General features: G+C 44.2%; 1 protein-coding gene across 7 annotated transcripts in view; it reads right to left on the reverse strand.

The window, feature by feature from the left end:
* Nucleotides 1-21,084, reverse strand: part of Cdc14b (cell division cycle 14B) — an 82,706-nt gene that overhangs the window by 44,160 nt on the left and 17,462 nt on the right. For 5 of the 7 annotated variants that reach the window (XM_038332530.1, XM_038332529.1, XM_038332534.1 and 2 more), the window contains exons 2-4: nucleotides 9,935-10,025; nucleotides 9,258-9,333; nucleotides 5,998-6,090 (exon numbers count right to left, since the gene is read on the reverse strand). In XM_038332530.1, the coding sequence (XP_038188458.1) occupies nucleotides 5,998-6,090; nucleotides 9,258-9,333; nucleotides 9,935-10,025 (260 nt within the window). Of the gene's footprint in view, nucleotides 1-5,997; nucleotides 6,091-9,257; nucleotides 9,334-9,934; nucleotides 10,026-11,252; nucleotides 11,657-21,084 lie in introns of those variants that run through there. The other 2 variants (XM_038332533.1, XM_038332535.1) reach the window with 2 other exon arrangements.

The raw sequence follows: 21,084 nt of genomic DNA on the forward strand, positions 1-21,084 counted from the left end.
CCAGTCAGTGCTCTTAACCACGGAGTCATCTCTCCAGCCCCTCCATTATATTTATTGATTATCTATTTATCTGTTTATCAGCATTGAGTCTCATGTAGCCTGTGCTGGCTTCAAATCCCCCTATGCAATCAACACTTATCATGAACGTTTTATCCTCCAACTCCAAAGTGTTAAGGATTATAAGCATGTACCATCACACCATGTTTATTCCATATTAGGGATCAAGTCCAAGGTTTGCTGCATGCTAGTCAAGCATTCTGCTAACTGAACTATCTATCCCCAGCTCTGTGATCTCAATTTTTAAACATGGGTGAGGGTGGAGGACTACAACTATTTAAAAATAATCTGTTACATAACCCTCGAAGGCTGCTCTTCTCCCAAGGTGGCATTAATTGCTCATTTGGGGTCACTCTGCTTGTTGCTGATAAGAGACCACTGCTCGACCTTAATTTATAGACAAGAAACCATCCTGTCTAAAAGCAGGACTGAAAAGATAAGAGCAACAGATTTGCAAACAAGAATCACACATGCTCAAAGAGTCAGTCAATACCACTCAGCCAATATCCTAGGGGCCACAGGGACTGGGGGGGCTTACTGGTGTGGACAGAGAAGTAAGCCTCGTGAGCTGGGAGCAGCATCTGCCTCCACCCTGGTACAGTGGAGGTGCCGTGTGTGCGGCGTCTGCTTGTGGGCCTGGCTGCTTGCTACGTTTACAGCCGCCTGGCTGTTCTCTCTGCCTTTAACTTCCAAGAAGGTTTACCCCGGAGTGTTTACAGAGACTGTTACCATCCCACTTGGTTCTACCCCTATGGTTTCCACTGCCCCATCTGTACGGGAGGTTGAACTGTAATCTGACCTTCAGCCTCCCCCTATCCTGTCCAGTCCCTCTGCCCTGGAGCCACCTTAACTGGCTACTGAGAGTCCAAAATAAAGAAATCACTCAAAAAGTGCAGCAGAGGTCCAAAAGTCCACCACTAAAGTCCTGAAGTTCTCAGCTTGACTGTTAAGGCAACCTCACACTGTGGGAGTCTACTCACAGACTGCTGAGCTAATATATTCTCAGGAATTAATTAGGACCATAATTTTCCATAGGAATGCTTATAAGTAAGCCATTCTAAAGACTGTAAGGACCATTTAAAAAACATACAGTGACAAATATTTACTAGGGAACCTACAAGTTACCAGAATTAGTTCTTCCAGAGTAATTTATTAACCACGGAGGAAAATAAACTTGTAAGCTATATGGTAAGTAGTCTGCTGTGTCATGGAGTCTACACTAGGAGGCTTTGAATTTATTTATTTATTTATTTATTTATTTATTTATTTATTTATTTACAGAGGAAAGTGTTCCAGTCAGCTGGGAAGTGGTGGCCCAGGCCTTTAATCCCAGCAGCACCTGGGAGGCAGTGGCAAGTGGATCTCTGTGAGTTCAAGGCCAGCCTAGTCTACACAGCGAGATCCAGGACAGTCAGAGTTACACAACACAATGAAACCCTGTATTGAAAAGTCAACAAACAAAAAAGTCTTGCTCTCAGAAGTATGTGTAACCTAGAAGGAGATTGTAACCAGAGGTAAGAACCAGTAAGACAGAATAGCAACTGTTTTTAATTTAAAAAGCAGATTTCAAGACAGCAAGACAGATCAGTGGATGAAGGAATTTGCCACCAAGGCTGACAATCTCAGCTCGATCCCTGGGCCCCACATGGTGGAAGAGAACTGACTTCTAAATGTTGTTCTCTGACCTCCAAATGTGTTCCATGGTATGCACAATCACATACATACACAAATTAAGATAAATGTAGCTCAGTGGAGCACTTAACCAGCAGGCAATAAATCCTAGGTTCAATCCCAAATTAAGGGGCGGGGCAGGTTAAGGGAAGCTTGGGGCTGAGAAGGTGACTCAGTGGTTAAAAAAGCTTGTTGCTCTTCCAAAGGACCTGAATTCAGGTTCCAGCACCCACATTAGGCAGATCCAGTTCCAGGAGGTCCGACACCCTCTTCTGACCTCTGAAGGTCCCAGACAAATACATGGAGCACATACATACCTTCAGGAAAAAAATCCATATACATGCATAAATCTTTTTTAAAAAAATTGGAAATTGACAGGCATTTTGTAAAATGTTGAGCAAATACGTTCAAACCCCACTAACCCTTGTTTAATAATTTTAAAACCAGTAATAAAATTGTTTTGTAGCTATATAATATAATATAATATAATATTGTATATAATATTTTATATATATATATATATATATATATATTTTTTTTTTTTTTGTTTTTTGAGACAGGGTTTCTTTGTGTAATCCTGGCTGGCCTCGAACTTGAGAGATCCACCTTCCTCTGTCTCCCGAGTGCTGAGACTAATGGAATGTACCATCACTGTATGGCCTAAAAAAAAATTTTATTTGCACAATCAGCAATTAAAGGGAAAATGTTATTCACTTTGCCTTTTCCTCCAGAAATTTGGCTTCCAGATAACCAAAGAGTCTTGGATGGATGAGGTTTTTAAAAAGAAAAACTGCTGTGTAGAAATGTGTGTATATGTTTGTATATATGTGTATGTATATATGTATATGCATGCATGTGTGTGCATGTCCAAACATGTTTGTGTTTTTATGTACGCATGTGCCTGTGTACATGCCTATGTGTACAAATGTGTATATTATCCACGTGTGTGTACACACGTGTGCACATATATGTAGAGGTCAGAGGAAGACATCACGTGTCCTCCTGTGTTGCTAACTTACTCCCTTGAGACAATGTCTCTCACTAAACTGAAAGTTCACCTGTCTCCGCTCCTCAGAGTTAGGGCTGCCTGTAGGCACACTACAGGCTCATGCAGCTATGGTCGGTTTTTTCACATGGGTACCGAAGATATGAGTGCAGATCCTCACACTCACACAGTAAGCAGTTTTATCCACTGCTCTGTCTTCCCAGTTCTTCTTTGTTCTGTTTCTTTTTGTTAGTTGTTGATTTTTTTCCCCTTGTAGAACAGGGGGTGGAACTCGGAGCCCCTTGCATGCTGGGCCAAGTGTTCAATCTACTATTGAGGTGGAAAATTCTATCCATATTTTTGGTTTTGTTTCAACATTACTGCTCAAGCTTTCCTACCTCCAAATTTCAACAACTCTAGAAGAAGTTACCAAAACTTCAATTAATAGGGATTAGCACTCAACTCTACAATACTTTAACCAGAGAACTAAACTGACTTTAAGCAAAAGAGGCCTTGATGACTTAGGTGTTTTATCTTCTAAAGTGTCTATCGCGCGTCAACACTCTTTCCTACTATGAATAACTTTCTTTTCTTGGAAGTCTTTCTCCTGCTTCCCCACCAAGCATTATAACCACTCCAAGCTCCCCCATTTGCCCACCCACTACGGCCTCAAAGGCACCTGTCACGGCCATTCACTAATCCCTCCCACGAACTGGCTTCTATGTGAGCGGAGTAATAAACTCCTCAGTGAATATTCAAATCTATCCAGCTTTCCCTGGCAAATTCTTTACCATGGAATCAGCACTGATGTGCAAGGGTAAACCTCTCAGCGGAATTCTAAATCCAGACATATTAACTATGAAAACAAAAATGAACTAAGCCCCTGTGTGCCCAAATACAACCACTGTCCATACAAACAAGAAGTTACACAGCTTTATGGTAGAACACCTTAGATACCGGAGGCCCCAAGTTTAATCCAAAGAACCACCAAATAAAAGCAGCAAGAATGAGCCAGGTGTGGTGGACCTTTAATACCAGTACTCAAGGAGGCATGGGCAGGAGGGGATCTCGGTGAGTTCAAGGCCAGTGTGGTCTACAGAATGAGTTTCAAGACAGCCAGGGCTACACAAAGAAACTCTCTCAAAAAACTAAAACCAAACCACACCAAACAACAACAACAACAACAACACTACAGCAAGAATAACTTCATGTTTACAAAATTACTCAGCACTTTCTGGATAAGATCCCACCATACCCTCAATCATTTTCTGAGAAACTTTCACTCTGAAATTACAGCAGCTGGCTACACACAACATGGCCACCGGTGCTTTGTCTGACAATGGATGAGAAATCAATCCAGGGGCAACCCTGGTTAAGAAGTCAAGTGCAGGGCTGGAAAGAAGGCTTGGTAAGAGCACTGACTGTTCTACCAGAAGCCCCGGATTCAATTCCCAACACCCACATAGACAGCTCATAGCTGTCTGTAACTCCAGTTACAGAGGACGCAACACCCTTACCCAGACATGGATGCAGGCAAAACACCAATGTATATAAATAAAAAAAAGTCAGGCGGTGCTGGCACACACCTTTAATCCCAGCACTCAGGAGGCAGAGGCAGGAGGATCTCTGGTCTACGAGAGCTAGTTCCAGGACAGGCTCTAAAGCTACAAAGAAACCCAGTCTCTAAAACAAACAAACAAACAAAAAAATCAAAATTTGAGGTGCATCTTCAACTAACTCCACCAAATTTTTTGACTCAATCTTTGTAAACCAGATTACCAAACTGTATAACAGAAAATTATAAATGAGTATGGGGTGGTATAAGACTTGTGTTGGGGATTCAGCCCAGTGAAAAAGAGATACCTAGCCTGAGAAAAGGGCCTAGGGTCAACATCACAAATGCAAATGATGTGGGATGTCCTTCTTTGTAGGTGTTACTTTTATTGGTTGATAAAGTTGTTTCAGCCATTGGCTTAACAGAGTAAAGCCGGCAGGAAATCTGAACAAAGATATATAGAGAGAGTAAGCAGAGTCAAAGAGACATCATGTGGCTGCCAAAGAAGAAAGACACTGGAACCTTATCAGTAGGCCACAGCCTCGTGGAGATACACAGATTAATAGAAATGGGTTAATTTTTTTTTTTTTTTTTTTTTTTTTTTTTTGGTTTTTTGAGACAGGGTTTCTCTATAGCTTTGGAGCCTGTCCTGGAACTAGCTCTTGTAGACCAGGCTGGTCTCGAACTCACAGAGATCCGCCTGCCTCTGCCTCCCGAGTGCTGGGATTTAAAGGCGTGTGCCACCACCGCCCAGCTAGAAATGGGTTAATTTAAGATGTAAGAGCTAGCTAGGAATATACCTAAGCTATTGGCAAACAGTGTTGTAATTAATATGGTTTCTGTACGATTATTTGGGCCTGGGCAGCCGGGAAACCAAAGCACAATCTCCTTCTACATGCAAGCATATAAACCTATCAAAGCAGGAGCTTAGTCCAGGGGGTTAAGAGCTCTTGCTGCACAATCATGAGGACCTCATTTCAAATCAGTTAACACACAGTGTGAATGTGTGAATGAGTGTGTGTGTGTGTGTGTGTATGCAAAATGCTTGATCTAACTCCAGATCTAACGCTCCTCCCCCCCGTGCGCCCAGTGTGCACGAAGCTACACACACAAGCTCATATATTCACAGAGGAATGTCCACACAAATAAATAAGTCTTTAAAGGGGGCAGAGGTATCTGGAGAGATGGCTCAGCATGTAAAGGTGCTTGCTACCAAGCTTGACAACCTGAAATCCACAAGGTAGAAAGAGAGAAACAATCCTGAAAGCCATCATCTAATACACACAGACACAGGCACACACACACACACACACACACACACACACACACACACAAAATCTATATTGGAACTGACCCCAGTAAAATGACTTTACAGATCTCTAAATGGATCATGGATTAATAAAAGCAGTTATGGAACATTATTCACTAACCTTAAAAGCTAAAAGATATCAACTTTTTCATAGTAATCAGTCAAAAAATCTTTAATAAAATTTTGTTTTTACATTCTAAGTTCACAGTAAAACTCAGTAGACAGAGACTCATGTACTCCCCCAGCAACATGAGCAAAAGTCTCCCTGAGTGAGCAGTTTTCAAAAAGCAAACAAACACATCCCCTCTGGAAACAAACCAAGACAGTATCTTAGCAAAGAGTAGTTTCAAAATACCAAGCCCAACTGTAAAGCGGCACAGCTGTGCACACTGACCAACCTTTGGGCCCGGTGACACTTACCATATAACATCCAACAAGGAAGGCGGCATTCGCTTGTTTTCTCTGATCAGTGCCAGTGAAATGGATAATTTTCTTCCTCAGCATTGTAATGGACTGCACCAAAACAAACTGTTGTTAGTCTTTTCTTGACCACTTCAAGCTTCCTAAATTCGACTCTCACACAAATTCTACATCTCACACGCATTAGGGATCTAGATATCAGAACCTCCCAGAAGAACTCTGATGCCCTGAAATCTCAGGTGCCTTTCCATGAGTCCTGTGGTGACATTAGAATGACTTAAAATAAGAGAGAGAAAGGAACTGTGAATAGCTATATGCCCACAGACAGGTCAACCTCCCGGTCATTTCAGAAAGCTGGGGATAAAGCCAAGAACTCTTTTTTGCTGTTGTTTGTTTTGGTTTGGTGTTTGGTTTTTGGTTTTTCGAGACAGGGTTTCTCCGTAGCTTTGGGGCCTGTCCTGGAACTCGCTCTGTAGATTAGGCTGACCTCTAACTCACAGAGATCTGCCTGTCTTGCTGCCTTTGAAGAAGACCTGGGTTTGATTCCCAGCACCCACATGGCAGCTCATGTCTGTCTGTTAACCCCAGTCCCAGGAGATCCAATGTACTCCTCTGAAATTCGAGGGCACTGCACACGCACATGCATGAAAAATACTCATACATATAAAGTAAAAAAAAATCTTTTTGAAAAAATTAATCTCTAGTCCTAAAGCCAGTAAATTAAAAGGATATGCAGAACAAAGACACTTCATGAGCCAGCAGCTGAAAGGCCTCTTCTTAATTTATGAAAAATTAAGTGTACACTGGGGATCTGTGTATGTTTCTCTATGTATGCTACACTTCAACAGAAAGTTAAAAAGAAAAGGAAGTCGTCACCGCCCAGCAAGTCCCCAGGGGCACTTCACGATCGATCGTGAGGTGCATCAAGGCTACGACAGAGAGTGTGCTTGGCTCAGCGGGAAAGCACTGCCTGTCTGCACGTTCCAGTGCCTCTGCCGTTCGTGTGTGCTATTTTCTCCCTTAATGATTTACATCAACTAAGGAACCTAAATCTATTAAAACCAAAACCAAAACCCAGTCAGTCGTTGGCAGCACCGGCACCCCATTCACCCAGGGCGCTCTGATCATACTAGCTAAGCGGCCAGCGAGTTTTCAGACAGGCTGGTGCTCAACTTTTCAGGGCTTGCAGCAAGTCATTAGAAAGGAATGCACTCATTTCTGGTGGACACAAAGAGTAAGTCTCCAACAGGCTAGGCATGAAGGTGTGTGCACAGGTGCACACACGCACAGACTTACTCTTTCAAAACTAAAGCCAATGAACAATAGTTGGGAGGAGAGGGGATTATATTTAGCCTCTTGGCCCCATGGGAACAAAAGACTGCCAGGGACAAGAGGAAAAGGGGAGAGGGAAAGAAAGAAAGAAAGAAAGAAAGAAAGAAAGAAAGAAAGAAAGAAAGAAAGAAAGAAAGAAAGGCCACAGATGTTTGCTTTGCTATTTAAGAGAGCCTGGGAAGAGTCTACTCGTGTCTGAATGTGCTGTGAATACAGTTGACGCTCAGGAGGAGAAATGTCTCCTTTACTCAAACTTGTAATGATATTAAGCAAAAATAAATGTTATTTGTTTTGCATAGTTCTATGGTAGGTAACCCATTGATAAGTTTTTGTTTTTAATTACTGCTAACAAATTCAGTATTTTCTACTTGACAGTTTATAATGACTAGTTACTCTTTTAAAATTTGAGACACAGTCTCACTATGTAGTCCTGAAACTCACTATGTCGATTACACTGGTCACAAACTCAGAGATCTACCTGCCTCTGCCTCCCAAGTGCTGAGATCAAAAGCATGCACCATCAAGCCCAGCTAGGTACTCCTGAAGGGTCTGATCAGTAATTCAAAGTTTTTAAATGAAGGAATGGGGTTTGTGTTCACACTGTGTGCTCTCAGGGAGGCAGCTGAGGACAGGTCAGTGATCTTTGGTTCTCTCACTTCCTGGTCATATGTGTAAAGGATCCAAGTTGAGGAGCAACTTATGCAACAGTCCACGAGATTCCAGCTCAGAGAGAGAGAAAGCAGGGTCTGCTTTCCTCGGCCATCCATCAGCTTCACTTTGAGAGGAAGGTGGGAAGAATGATGGCCAAAGCAAAGGAAAATTTTCTCTTGTTCTGGCTTCAGCTCCCATTAGGTCAGACAAAAAGGGACCTAGTTAACTAACTGCCTTTCACTCTGAGTATCCTAAACCAAAATCAGAATCAAATAACACAAACTAGGAACCAAGTTACTTATGTTAGCATATCCACAAGGGGATGCACACACTGCTAGACCAGTCTGGGTTACACATAAGTGTGTCTCAAAGCCCAGAAAAAAACCTCTAGGAAAAATAAAATGCATGCAGTAGTTTAGAAAAAAAATGTTATTATTACTTAATATACAAGTGTTTCTGCCTGCTTACATATGTGTGTGCTGTGTCTGCCTGGTGCACATAGCGGGTATGTCCTCTAGAACTCCTGTGACTACAAGTTATGAGTCACCATGTGGGTCTCTTGACTGCTGAGCCACCTCTCCAGACACACACACAGAGAAATAAAAATAAAGTATACATTCTAAATACTACTACAGTGAGACAAAAGACCTTTTTTTGAGACCGACTCTCACAAGGCAGGTCAGGCTATATAGTCTCATACAGTGACTGTACACCAGTGAACTCACAGAATCCTCCAGAGTACTGAAATTACAAGGTGCGTTCTACCACACTGCTAAAACTTTTAGTTTGTCCTCATGGCACACTTCAGTAGGAAACTCATTTCTTGGTCAGCCCTTTATGTTTTTAAAGATAAGGATCTTTCTGTCGAGCGCAGGCTTGCCTTGAACTTGGGACCCCCCCCCCAACCCGAATGCTCAGATGCCCAGCATGTGCACCAGCACACCTGGTCTGAAATTGTTTTTGTTTTGTAAGAGGAAGCGTTCCTCAAATTTTGAATTTTTTAAACACTTTTTAGTTTTTTTTTTTTTTTTTTTTTTTTTTTTTTGAGACAGGGTTTCCCTGTAGTTTCTAGAGCCTGTCCTGGAACTAGCTCTTGTAGACCAGGCTGGCCTCGAACTCAGAGATTCGCCTGCCTCTGCCTCCCGAGTGCTGGGATTAAAGGCGTGCGCCACCACCGCCCGGCTAAACACTTTTTAAAAAGGAGCTGAGTCTCCTCAGCTTTACCCTAAAATGTTGCTGAGTGATCGCCTCAGTCAACCTTGACTTAAAAGATTTACCTTGAGCTTCTTATTTATCTTGCAACAATATCTGTAAACCATTGCCAGATTGAGCGGTCCAAAATCCGCGTAGAAGCTTTAAAAAAATGAATAGAAACAAGTATGAATTAGCTGTTGTGAATGTAAAAACAAGCCGCTAAAAACAAGCTACGGCAAGAGGGCATCCACCCACCCAAATTAACACGGGCCATACAATTCTAAGGCTCTGTCCTACTAACGCTAACAGAAGGAACATTCTGGTAATCAACACGTATTTAAATAGGCAATACGTGGGGTAGAGTTGTACCTCATTAGTGGAGAGAGCTCAGCTAGCATGCACCAGGCCTTGCAGCCCCTCCCCAACACACAACACACACCCCCCCCCCCCCCCAGAGGTGCTGACTAACTCTAACCTCGATTATGGAAACTGTTCTTGCACATATTTTCCATTAGCAAACCCGGTATCTTACATATTCATATTTCACACAGCTCTGCGGTGCAAACTACGACAGTATCAAATCTCAGTGTTTAAATGGAAGTTCTCAAAGATCTATTTTATTACCAAGATTTGAAACAGCACCCAGCTGTAAGCGAGTGTCAGATAAAGGAATCTCTGAGGCTCCGTCCTCTGTCCTCACACCAAGAGATTCCTCAGAACACAGTTTAAAAGTTTCCGTCTTTTAAGGGGCAATACTTACTTCTCATACTCAAGTTCATTATCTATGCTGAAATAATGCTCGTTTGACGCACTCTTTGGTCTGCTGTAGAGAATGGCAAAACAAAGGCGATCTGAAAAGAAAAAATCGCAATGTTCCTTCCTTCAAGTCATTGAAAGTGTCCCAAGGCAAGACCCAATTCTTTTCTGATGAATTAAAAGATGGAAGGGTTTTTTTTTTTTTTAATCGACTTTGTGTGTCCATACCTGCCCTCACATTTTAGATGGTAAAGATAACAAGGTTTAATTTTCCAGTTGATTTTGTATCAGTGTGAACCCACCCCCACTCCGTGGTGATGGAAAAGGTGACAATGTAAAATTTCTAAACAGTCTCTTTTGGTGAATGACAATAAATACGCAAACTTTTAAAAGAAGAAACTGCCTTAATCTGTCAGTTCCTACAGTGGTAGGTGATCTTTCATGCAGGGATACTGTTTTGACTGCTGAAGTAACTAGACTAAGGAGTCTTGGGAAATACAACATGCCTGCAGCCAGGCATCAGGTTTATGAGGACACCCTGAAAAGATATGCAGCAGGAAACAAACCTTTTTAAAGTAAAAACAAAGAATTTTTCAATATTGCTGATTACACTGATAGAACACAAAGTGTGTTTATCCAATTCTTTTAGCAGATGTGTATTTTTTAAAAAACTGGAATCACGGCTTTGAGTTTCTTACAGATTACTGTTAAAACTGAAGCAGTGGGAGGGCAGACTGGGATGGCATCTGTTGCATGAATGCAGAGAGCGGCAGAGTTTAGCAAGAAGGGCGGTAAAACTCAAAGGCTCCACCCTTACTCCCAGCCCCCAGAAAAGGGCACTCTCTAATAGTAATTAGATTCCTACACTCAAAAAAAAATGGCAAAAATCAAGGACAGCCTTTGAAATACATATACTATTTTCAAACCAACTTGTTAGGGGTAAGAAGCAACACAAACTGGTACATGCTTTTCCCCAAATAGAAATTTAAACTTTTCTCTTCCATTTGCACCTCCACTCTTTCAGTTGCTGCACAGATGCCCTAGTAAACGCAACTACAAACTCCCAGCAACTGCATTCAAACGAGTGACGAGGCTTGGTCCTTTCCAACCACAAATGACCTTTGATCCGCGGCACTCAGTGCCTGGGATTTCAGTAGCTTCCAAGCGTGGGTGGAGAGGGTGTAGGGCACAGAGGTCATAAGCACACTAAGGTGTCGGTTAGCCCCAAAGCCACTAGCCCCAGAGGGGAGGCCAGTTGGGATTCTGGGGCAGCAGATCGCTCCTCCAGTCAGCCCTAGCCCTACCCTGCCCTGAGCACTCACCTCGGATCACCTCGGCCACCCAAGGGGTCCCCGGGCCCTCCCGGCTCATGACTCCAAAGCATCTGGAAGGCAGGACAAGAGAAGGACCTGGCGGGTCCGGGGATGACCGGCCACGGGAAGAAGAATGCAAGGGCGACCACACCCCCGAAGTTTAAAAAACAGTGAAGTTTAAAGGGCCTCGCCCATGCACTGGCACGGCGACGCCCTGGCGGGTGACAAGCAGCAGACTGGGAGCCAACCCCGGAAGTCCAAACTCTGGGACGTCCCCGGGGTGGCCAGGGGCCAGTGTCCTGCAAAAGGGCCCAGCCCACGGGCACGCGCGACTAGGGGTCAAATGCCCTGCAAAAAGAGAGACCTGGCCCACAAGCATGCGCAATTAGGGCCAGCTGTCCGGCAAAGGAGGAGACCAGACAAAACAGGCGCGTGTGGCCAGTTGTCTTGCAAAATGCGCGACTCAGTTAGTTCAAGGTACACAGGACCAGTTCAAAACCCTCCATCCCGCACAATCCAGGCACGCGTGATGAAGGATTTGGAGCCAGGCCGACAGCCTCCGCCACAGGCTCGGGATTCCCACCCACCACCGCCTCCCCCGCCTCCCACCCGGCGCCCACCACCCTCACCACCACGAGGGGGCGCTGCGCGACCCACAAAGATGAGCGCCACCGCCTGGACCAGACAGGCCTGCAGAAAGGCTCCGCAATAAACTAACTGCTGAGAAGCACGGTGAGTTTAGCCTGCTAGAGTTGGGCTCCTCTCACTTGGAAGACGGAGGTAGAAGGAAAAATCAAGAGTTCAAGGTCAGTCTCACCAAAAGAAAACTCAAGGCCAACCTAAGTTGAGAGTCTCTCTCAATAAATAGGTGTTAAGAAGTTTAGCAGGTAAAAAGTGCTTACCCCTCAAAGATTCAAGCCCGATGACCTGAGTTTAATGCCCAGAACCCCAATAATGGTGGAAAGGTGAAAAACAACTCTACAAAGTTATCCTCTGACCTCCCACACGTCATGTGCACACAGTGCGCGCGCACACACTATTTTTTAAATTAAAGTTAAAATCCTTTCAGCCTTGTGTGACTCCTGTATATGCTCACTGACTGACCAAGAGGGAGAAAACGATGGCTATACTTTAAAGCAAGGGACCCTGAAACTTCACTGGGGGGGAGGGTTCTGCCCCATATGTCTCACACGCTCTCTGACTATGTGAAAAATTCCAGTTCATATTCTAGTTTCAGCTGGAGATGCGGTTCAGTGATACACTGTCTAGGCACAAAGCCCGAATTTGATCGCTAGCACCACATAAAACCGCATGGTGCCCCACAGTTGCAATCTCGGCTCTTGAAAAGTAGAATCGGCTGGGAGGCGGTGGCGCGCGCCTTTAATCTCAGCACTTGGGAAGCAGCGGCAGGCGAATCCCCGTGAGTTCGAGGCCAGCCTGGTCTACAAAATGAGTTCCAGGACAGTCTCTAAAGCTACAGAGAAAAATCTCGAAAAATCCTGTCTCGAAAAATCGAAAGAAAAGAAAAACCAGAAAAGTGGGATCAGGGGAAACAGGAGTTCAAGGTCATCTTTAGCTACAGAAGTTCGAGGCCAGCCTGGGAGACACAAAATCCATCTCAAAAACAAACAAGTCCTTCGTTTCAGGTAAAGATGTAGCCCAGTGCTATGCTGCTTAGCAGCAAAAGGCCCATGGCTTCATTACCAACACACGCGCAGTCTAGTAAGACTATTATTTTAGGGAGCTGGTTACCATGCAGTCCCCTCCCATCAAATTCCTGGCTATGAAGTACCAGTTGAGTGGTACTAATCCCAAAGAGAACCTGATCTCTGAGTATGACCATAGCCAAGGGTGAGGGTGTTATCAAACTCCCTCTATTCAAGATTTTTCAGAAATGGATGTTAAAAAAGAGAATCTCCATTGAGGAGTTGCCTTCATCATACTGGGTGATGCCATCCCTAGGCACATGGTCCTCAGTTGTATAAGAAAGCAGGCTGCGTAAGTCATAACAACAGCCAGTAAGCAGAGTTCCTCTGGCTTCAGATTCCTCCCCTGACTTCTCTTAGTGATAAAATTTGAACTGAGAGTTTCCAGCTAAAATAAACCCTTTTCTTCCCAAGTTGCTTCTGGCCATGGTATTAATCACAGCAATAAAACTGTCAGTACAACTGACTCAGTGCAGTCCGAGAGCAGGTCCCATGCACACCCAGGAGAGAGAAGTCACAGACAGGCACTTCAGCCAGATGGATGCTCATCTATGGTTATGAGCCAGGAACTTTAACATTCTTATCTTTCTATTTAAGTAATTTCATCAGAGGGGATTTACCTCTATATTTACCTCATTTCAAAGGGAAAACTTGCCCTAAGGAATATTTTCAGCATACTTCACTGAAGGCCTTCTCAAAGTTGTTTTTTTTGTTGTTTTGTTTTTTTGGTTTTTTTTTGCCGAAGACCACTTTGCCCATGGAATTTTTTATATTAACCTAGGTAAAACACGGGTGTATAAAATAGGCATGCAAATCAAATATGTACTGGTAAATCACGAGGAAAATTATTTTTAAGCAATTCTTTGGCATATATGTGAACTTTACCACTAAAGGCTAAACCAAAGTGGCCAATTAGATGGCTGTGCTTGCTTATTTTCACACAAAGAATGGATTTCGGGGTGAATATCTGATAATGCAAGACACAAAGCATCTTCAAGATTGTTTCAGAATTCAACATTTTGACTTTACAGTCATCAGTGCTTGAGAACACATGCTACTTTACATAAACATATAGTATAAAATGTCATAGATGTGTTTAAGTCATTTCAGAAACTGTCTCCATTCTGTCCCAATCTCAAGGCAAGACTTATTCGAACATTTTAGTTTGTTTAACAAACTAAAGTCAGCAATTTTTAAAATGAAGTATTTTAATAACACAATCCAAAGATAGACTATTTGACACACATGCTGAGGGCGGCAGCGGGAAGGATTACTAAGGTCTCTGCCTTTGATAATTAAACAGAATGTCTGCGAGAGAAGAGAACTTAGTGCAGCAAACCGTGCAATCTGAGGTGTTCCAGGGAGTGCTGGTTAAAGCTGCACAGAGTCATGCACAGCGGAAACCGCTATGTTGTGTTTCAAAACCAAGGATGCAGTGAGGCTGCCCAGGCAACAACACTAGCAAGGGCTGCCAGGGACACCTCATGGCCGGGCTGCAGCCAGGGACACCTCATGGCCGTTCTGGTTTGACTCTGGATGAGTCTCTGCTCACTGCATGTTTTAGAAGCTTTTTACTATTGCCATTTTTTAGCTACCTGAACATTCAGCCACCCAGCTCTACACAGGGTCCTTTTGTTTGTTTGTTTGTTTTCTGAGAAAAGCTGGACTCAGAGATCTGCCTGCACCGCTGCCACCACCACCCTGATTTTTAAAAATGGAGACCAGGGCAAAAGACTTGAAGACAGTTGACCAAAGAAAATTAATGGCCTGTATATTATGAAAAAGAAGTACTCAAAAATAATCAGAGCAATGAAAATTAAAATCACAATAACAATAGTACCTGTTAGAAAAGATGTAGAGCCGTCACCATATTTCTATACTGCCAAGAACCATAAAACACTATTAACATCCATTAATACAGAAATGTCCAAGTGGGAGCCTGACCCTCCTGCAAACAAGCCTTCCAGAGTCTCAAAGAAAAAGCTGCAGGCAGGGAAAGAACACACTCAGCTCCCCGTGCTCAGGCCCAGAGCTGACTGACTACTGTTATGTCCTGAAAGTCAGATACTAATCAGGGTCAATATTCTGTGGAATTTAAGAAGCCCCTTTATGGGAATTTAAGAAGCCCCTTTATCCAACAATGTTCGTGGGACTTTCCAAATACCTGTACTAACCCAAATCACAAAGAACTCTTAGCCTAACTTGATAATGTCAATTGACCTTGGACCCACTTCCTTCTTATGGCACCACACACACACACACACGCACACAAACACACACACCTTACCCTCCAAAAAGACCTTAAAAGAACATCCTTTGTTTTTCCTACACTGGCTTAAGTTTAATTCAGTCATCCTACTACCCCCCCCCTTTTTAAAGATTTATTTATTTATTATATATAAAGTGTTCTGCCTCCGTGTACACCTGCAGGCCAGAAGAGGGTACCAGGTCTCACTCACTGTAGATGGTTATGAGCCACCATGTGGTTGCTGGAAACTGAACTCTGCAACCCAAGCCCTTTTGCCAGGACAATTCAATTCTGTGCCTTTGATTGTCGGCTTCAGCAGTTAACTTGCCATTAACCTAGAGTCACTTGGGAAGAGGAACCTCAGCTGAAGAACTGTCCCCATCAGATTAGCCTGCGGTATCTGAGACATTTTCTTAATTGCTAACTGATGTGGAAGGGCCTGGCCCACTATGGTGGTGCCATCTCTGGGCAGGTGAGCCCGGGCTGTGTAAGAAAGGTAGCTGCGCAAGCCCCTCCATGGTCTCCTCTTCAGTTCCTATTCCAGCTCCTGCCCTCGGTTATCCTGTATGACGGACTGTGACCCGTGAGCTGAAATAAACCCTTTCCTCCCAAGCTTATTTTGTTCGTGATGTTATCACAGCAACAGAGAAGCAAAACTAAAACACTCAAACCTAACATCACTTCTCTCTGATCCTAACAGAGAGGAAGACACAGGAAAGAAGAAACCTCCACATGTTATAATTCCATTTGATAGTGTGGGGGAGGTAAACTGGTGGAGAATGAGCAGAGCAGACCCCCAACATTGACCGCTGGCCTCTACACCCGCCTGTACACACCTGCATGCTCACCCTGTGCACACACAGACCCCCACTGGAAATGTTAGGCAGTGTCTTGAAAGTTACTATTCCCTTTGACCTCGCCACTCCTACCGCTATGTAAACACCCAAGAGACGTTCCAAGCGTCTACAAAAAAAAAACAAGTACACAAATATTCACCGCTTTGTCAGAGACAACTAGAAGCGATCCAGAGACCACCAGTAGGAGAACAGGGACTCCCCCCCCAATGAACACTACTCCAGCAGCCACCAAAGAGCAGATACACAAGGCTCAGACCAACACCTGCAGCTCTGACCTCAGGCTCAGAGAAGCTCACCTTTGAGACTCTGTACACAGAAAGTTCAACCACAGGAAAAACCGGCCCACAGAGACAGAGATGGACAGTGACCACAGGCAGGCATGAACATGTGCAGAGGAACCCTCAAGGGAAGAAAGCTGACAGCAGTGGCTCGTGGGTGTATACTCTTGATAAAACTCAAACTACACATTTTATTGTATGTAAGCTATATTTTTTATAATTTCAAGGAGCGGGAGGTGAGAAGAGAGAATCCCAGGGGCTGTAGAGACAGCTCAGCAGTGGCCGGGCGGTGGTGGTGCACGCCTTTAATCCCAGCACTCGGGAGGCAGAGGCAGGCGGATCTCTGAGTTTGAGGCCAGCTTGGTCTACAAGAGCTAGTTCCAGGACAGGCTCTAGAAACTACAGGGAAACCCTGTCTCAAAAAAAAAAAAAAAAAAAAAAAAAAAAAAAAAAAAAAAAACAACAACAACAAAAAAAAGAACTGCACTGCTCTTGCAGAGAAACTGACTTTGGTTCTCAGCACCCACATCAGGTGGCATACGGCCCCCTGCAATCCCAGTTCCAGGGATTCAATGTCCTCCTCTGGCCTCCAAGAGTACTCATGTACATGTGTAAATACCAAACAAACATACACACAGACTTAAAAAATAAATTTAAAGATTAAAGAATCTTGGGCTGGAGAGATGGCTTGGCAGTTAGGAACAATGGCTGAGCCCGGCAGGTGGTGCACACCTTTAATCCCAGCACTTGGGAGGCAGAGGTGATGTAGGTGGATCATCTGTCTATGCGTTACTTTCATTGGTTAATAAAGAAACTGCCTTGGCCCTTTGATAGGACAGAAAATTAGGTGGTGGAGTAGACAGAACAGAATGCTGGCAAGGAGGCAGTGAGACAGACACCTCAGGCAGTCGCCATGATTCTCCGATCCGAGATGGACGTAGGCTAGAATCTTTCCCGGTAAGCCACCAGCTCGTGGTGCTACACAGATTATTAGAAATGGGTTAAGCAAGATATGAGAGTTAGCCAAGAAGAGGCTAGAACTAATGGGTCAAGCAGTGTTTAAATGAATACAATTTGTGTGTTGTTATTTTGGGTGTAAAGCTAGCCGTGCGGGAGCCGGGTGGGACGAAAAGCACACCTGCTCACCTCCTCACTACACAGAGGCAGGTGGATCTCAGTAAGTTCGAGGCCAGCCTGGTCTACAAAGTGATTTCCAGGACAGCCAGGGTTGTCTTACACAGAGAAACTCTGTCTCTAAAAACCAAAACCAAACAAACAAACAAACAAGAAAACCACTGGCTATTCTTCCAGAGGTCCAGAGTTCAATTCTCAGGAACCACATGGAGGCTCACAACCATCTGTAATGAGATTTGGCGCCCTCTTCTGGCTCGTATGCATACATTCAGGCAGAACATTGTATAGATAATAAACAAATCTTAAATAAATAAAAACTAAAGAATTCTGACTACCTTAGACTTGTGAAACAAAATGTTCTATGTTGAACACAATGAATGATAATCTTAACCTAATTATCTCAAGATCATAAATAATAAAGTATATTGCAACCTAAAGCTAGGAGAGAAAATGAGGTGAGAATGAGGTTCAATAGAGAGAGCACTTGTCTAGTATGCAGGACTCCTGGGGTTAGCTCCCTAGCACTGCCTAAAACTGGTGTGGGATGTAAACTGTAATCCCAGCACTGTGGGCAGCAATGGCAGGATGGTCAGAAGTTCAGGGTTATCCTCAGCTGGAGTCAAAGGCTAGTCTAGGTTACAGAGACCCTGACTCCTAAAGATTTGTCAGATAACACATTAAGGATAGTTAAAAAAAAATTAAGATTCTTCAAATAGTATTATTATGCTGGGCATGGTGACACATGTCTTTAATCTCAGCATCTGGGAGGCAGAGGCAAGTGGATCTCTCTGAGTCTGAGGCCAGCTTAGTTCCAGGACAGCCAGAGCTACATAACAGAAAGAACTGTCCCAAACTAAGATAATAAAAATATGATTTTTACTTATTTTCAGTCAAAACTGTTTGCTCAGAATAATAATAAAAGGAATAGAAAATTCTAAAAAATAGGGACTGGGGTGCTGAGGTCTTCACAAAGGAAAGGTCACAGAAACAGGTATTCTCTGTGGGAAAGGGCAGTGGGTGGAAGGGATCAGGCAGGTAAACTACCGCTGAGCTACACCCCTGGGACTTCTACTTTCCTTAGGATCATCTGCCCTTCCTTACACGTAAACCACTTTTTATTTATTATTTAAAAGGTGAACTAGGGGCTGGGGAGATGGCACAGCGGTTGAGAGACTGACTGCTCTTCCAGAGAGGCTGGGTTTTCAATTCCCAGCACCCACATGGCAGCTCACAACTGTCTCTAAATCCAGTTCCAGGGGATCTGACACCTTCACACCAAAGTACATAAAAAAAAAAGTTACATAAATCATAAAAAAAACTTTAAAAATTTTTTAAAAATAAAATAAAAGGTGAACCAGATTAAGAATAAGGAGAAAGAACAAGTTCCACTGAGGTCATGCCATACGTCTCCACCTGGACTAGCTTCAGTTCCTCAGAGTCCTTCCTGCAGCCATCGGCACAGCCCTCTGCAGAGATGGTGCCTGTGCCTACCTGCCAGCCTGCTACTCTGGTGCCCAGCAAGCTTACAGGTCTCTCAGTTCTAGTTTCTAACTGGTGAGAAGTGGGAGACCACGGCCTCCCTGGTCAGCAAAGCAAACACAAGGAGCTGGGCTTTCCTGCCACTCTGGAGGCTCTTTGGAGAACTCCCCAGCACTAAGCTTCTCAGCCCTAGGCAAACAACAGGCACTTAACCAACACATGTTGGAAAGACAAGTGGAGCTGAACAAGAGGAACCTAGGAGTCCATCCTGGTTTAGCACCCGACTAGGGTATCTTAGCATCCAGCATCTAAAGATGCCCAGGCACCCCACTTCACCATCCAGCATCTAAAGATGCTCAGGCACCCCACTTCACCACGGGGAGCATTACCTTTTTGGCAGTAATGAAAAATTTTTCTAAAGAGACACTGAGCCCCTCCTTTTGGCTATCAGACTATACACTCCAAGAAACTGGGATTTCCCCAGAAATTCCATGTTGAGAAAAGGGAGAGACTGAAGTCTGAGGCCAGCCAGACGAGGAACTTTCTGAGAACTAAACTGCCTTTTGGGAGAAACTGGAGCCTAGACTGAAGGGACTCCCTGCCAGCCCAGGCACGGCAAAATGGCTCTGGCAGGCCTGGCCCTTCTTCTCCATTCCCTCTGCCTGGCTAAAAACAGATTACATTCCTGAAGCTAGCTACCAAGATCTGTTTCCTTATTTGGCCTCTTCTTCCGCCAGGGGCTGACTACCAAAATCCATCTATTAAAGTTCAGCTATCAAAAACCCACTTTGGCTTGCCCTAATTAGCATGCCCAATCAAAATTTAAAGCCTCATCCTAACACCGAGTATCCCTTTTACCTTTATAAAACTGCCAATTGTCTATGGACCACGTCCTCCCCCCCACCGCCACACACACACACACACACACACACACACACACACCAGGAAAAACATCCTTGTCTCCCTTGTCCCTCTCCCTCATCCTCTATCTCCTGCCTCTGTCTCCTCTGGGGCAAATCTCCTTTGTGCTGAGAATTTGGTCTTGTGCCTTCACAGAGAATGATGGCATGAGTGACCAGACCTCAACAGTCTTGCTTAGCTAAGCATACCTTGGGCCTGGTCTCATGTAGCCCTGGCTGGCCTAGTAGAACTTGCTACGTAGAACAAGCTGGTCTGGAACTCACAGAGTACCAGATTCTGCCTTCAGAGTGCTGGGATAAAAGGTGTGCGCCTCTGTATCAAACTCGGACCCCAATTACACCTAAATTTTACATCAAAACTCTAGAACACGGACTGGGGAGAGGGGCAACATGGATCTCTTTATTTATTCGCCCCCATTGAATAAATTTCTTTCTCTGTTTTTCACTAGGACTCATTTGTTTAACTGGCTTACTGAGAACAGGTGGTCAAGGCTGGCTTCTTAGGGCTGCCAGAACCCAGACCCTGAGCCTAATAAATAAATAAGGTAAAAGCAGAAAGCATCAAGGGAGACTAACTGTGCTACATCATTTGGCTTGTGACATCTGGGTAAATCAAAGCTCTGACCCCACAGAACCAACAGTCAGAACTGACTCGGGGAGGGTCGCGTGCATACACCGCTGGGGCTAAGGAAAAAGACTTTCTTTTGGTTTTTGACACAGAGACTCATGTAGTACAGGCTGGCTCAACCTGATATTGGATTTCTGATGTTCCTGTCTCCACCTTGCTAGTGCTGAGTACAGGGATGCACCACTCTGGCTGACGTGGTGCTGAGGATAGAATTCCCGGCTTTGTGCATGCCAGGCAAGCAAGACTGACTGTGCCTTCTCCTCGGCTCTTCTGATTACTGCAGCACAGCATGACTTCTGTGAATGCCTAGAGGCAAGTAATTAAGTAGCTCTGGGAAGCAAATTCCACATCCAACTGCTGATTTTGGATCAGATGGCACAAACGATTTTAAAAAAAGGAAAAAGAAAAGAAAAAACAAGGTGCAATGGGAGCGATGAAGCCCATGCACGTGAGCTTCCCCTCAGCTCTGCACCTTGAGGAAACGGTAGCTCCAGAGGACACAATGCCAAGTAGAGCAGAAGGGACTAGGTGGGGTGCCCAGCAAGGACCCAGACAACGAAGCATGCCCACCTTTACTTACAGGTCAACTTA

The sequence above is a fragment of the Arvicola amphibius genome, chromosome 6 (genome assembly GCF_903992535.2).
Source record: "Arvicola amphibius chromosome 6, mArvAmp1.2, whole genome shotgun sequence".
NCBI classification, from domain to species: domain Eukaryota; kingdom Metazoa; phylum Chordata; class Mammalia; order Rodentia; family Cricetidae; genus Arvicola; species Arvicola amphibius.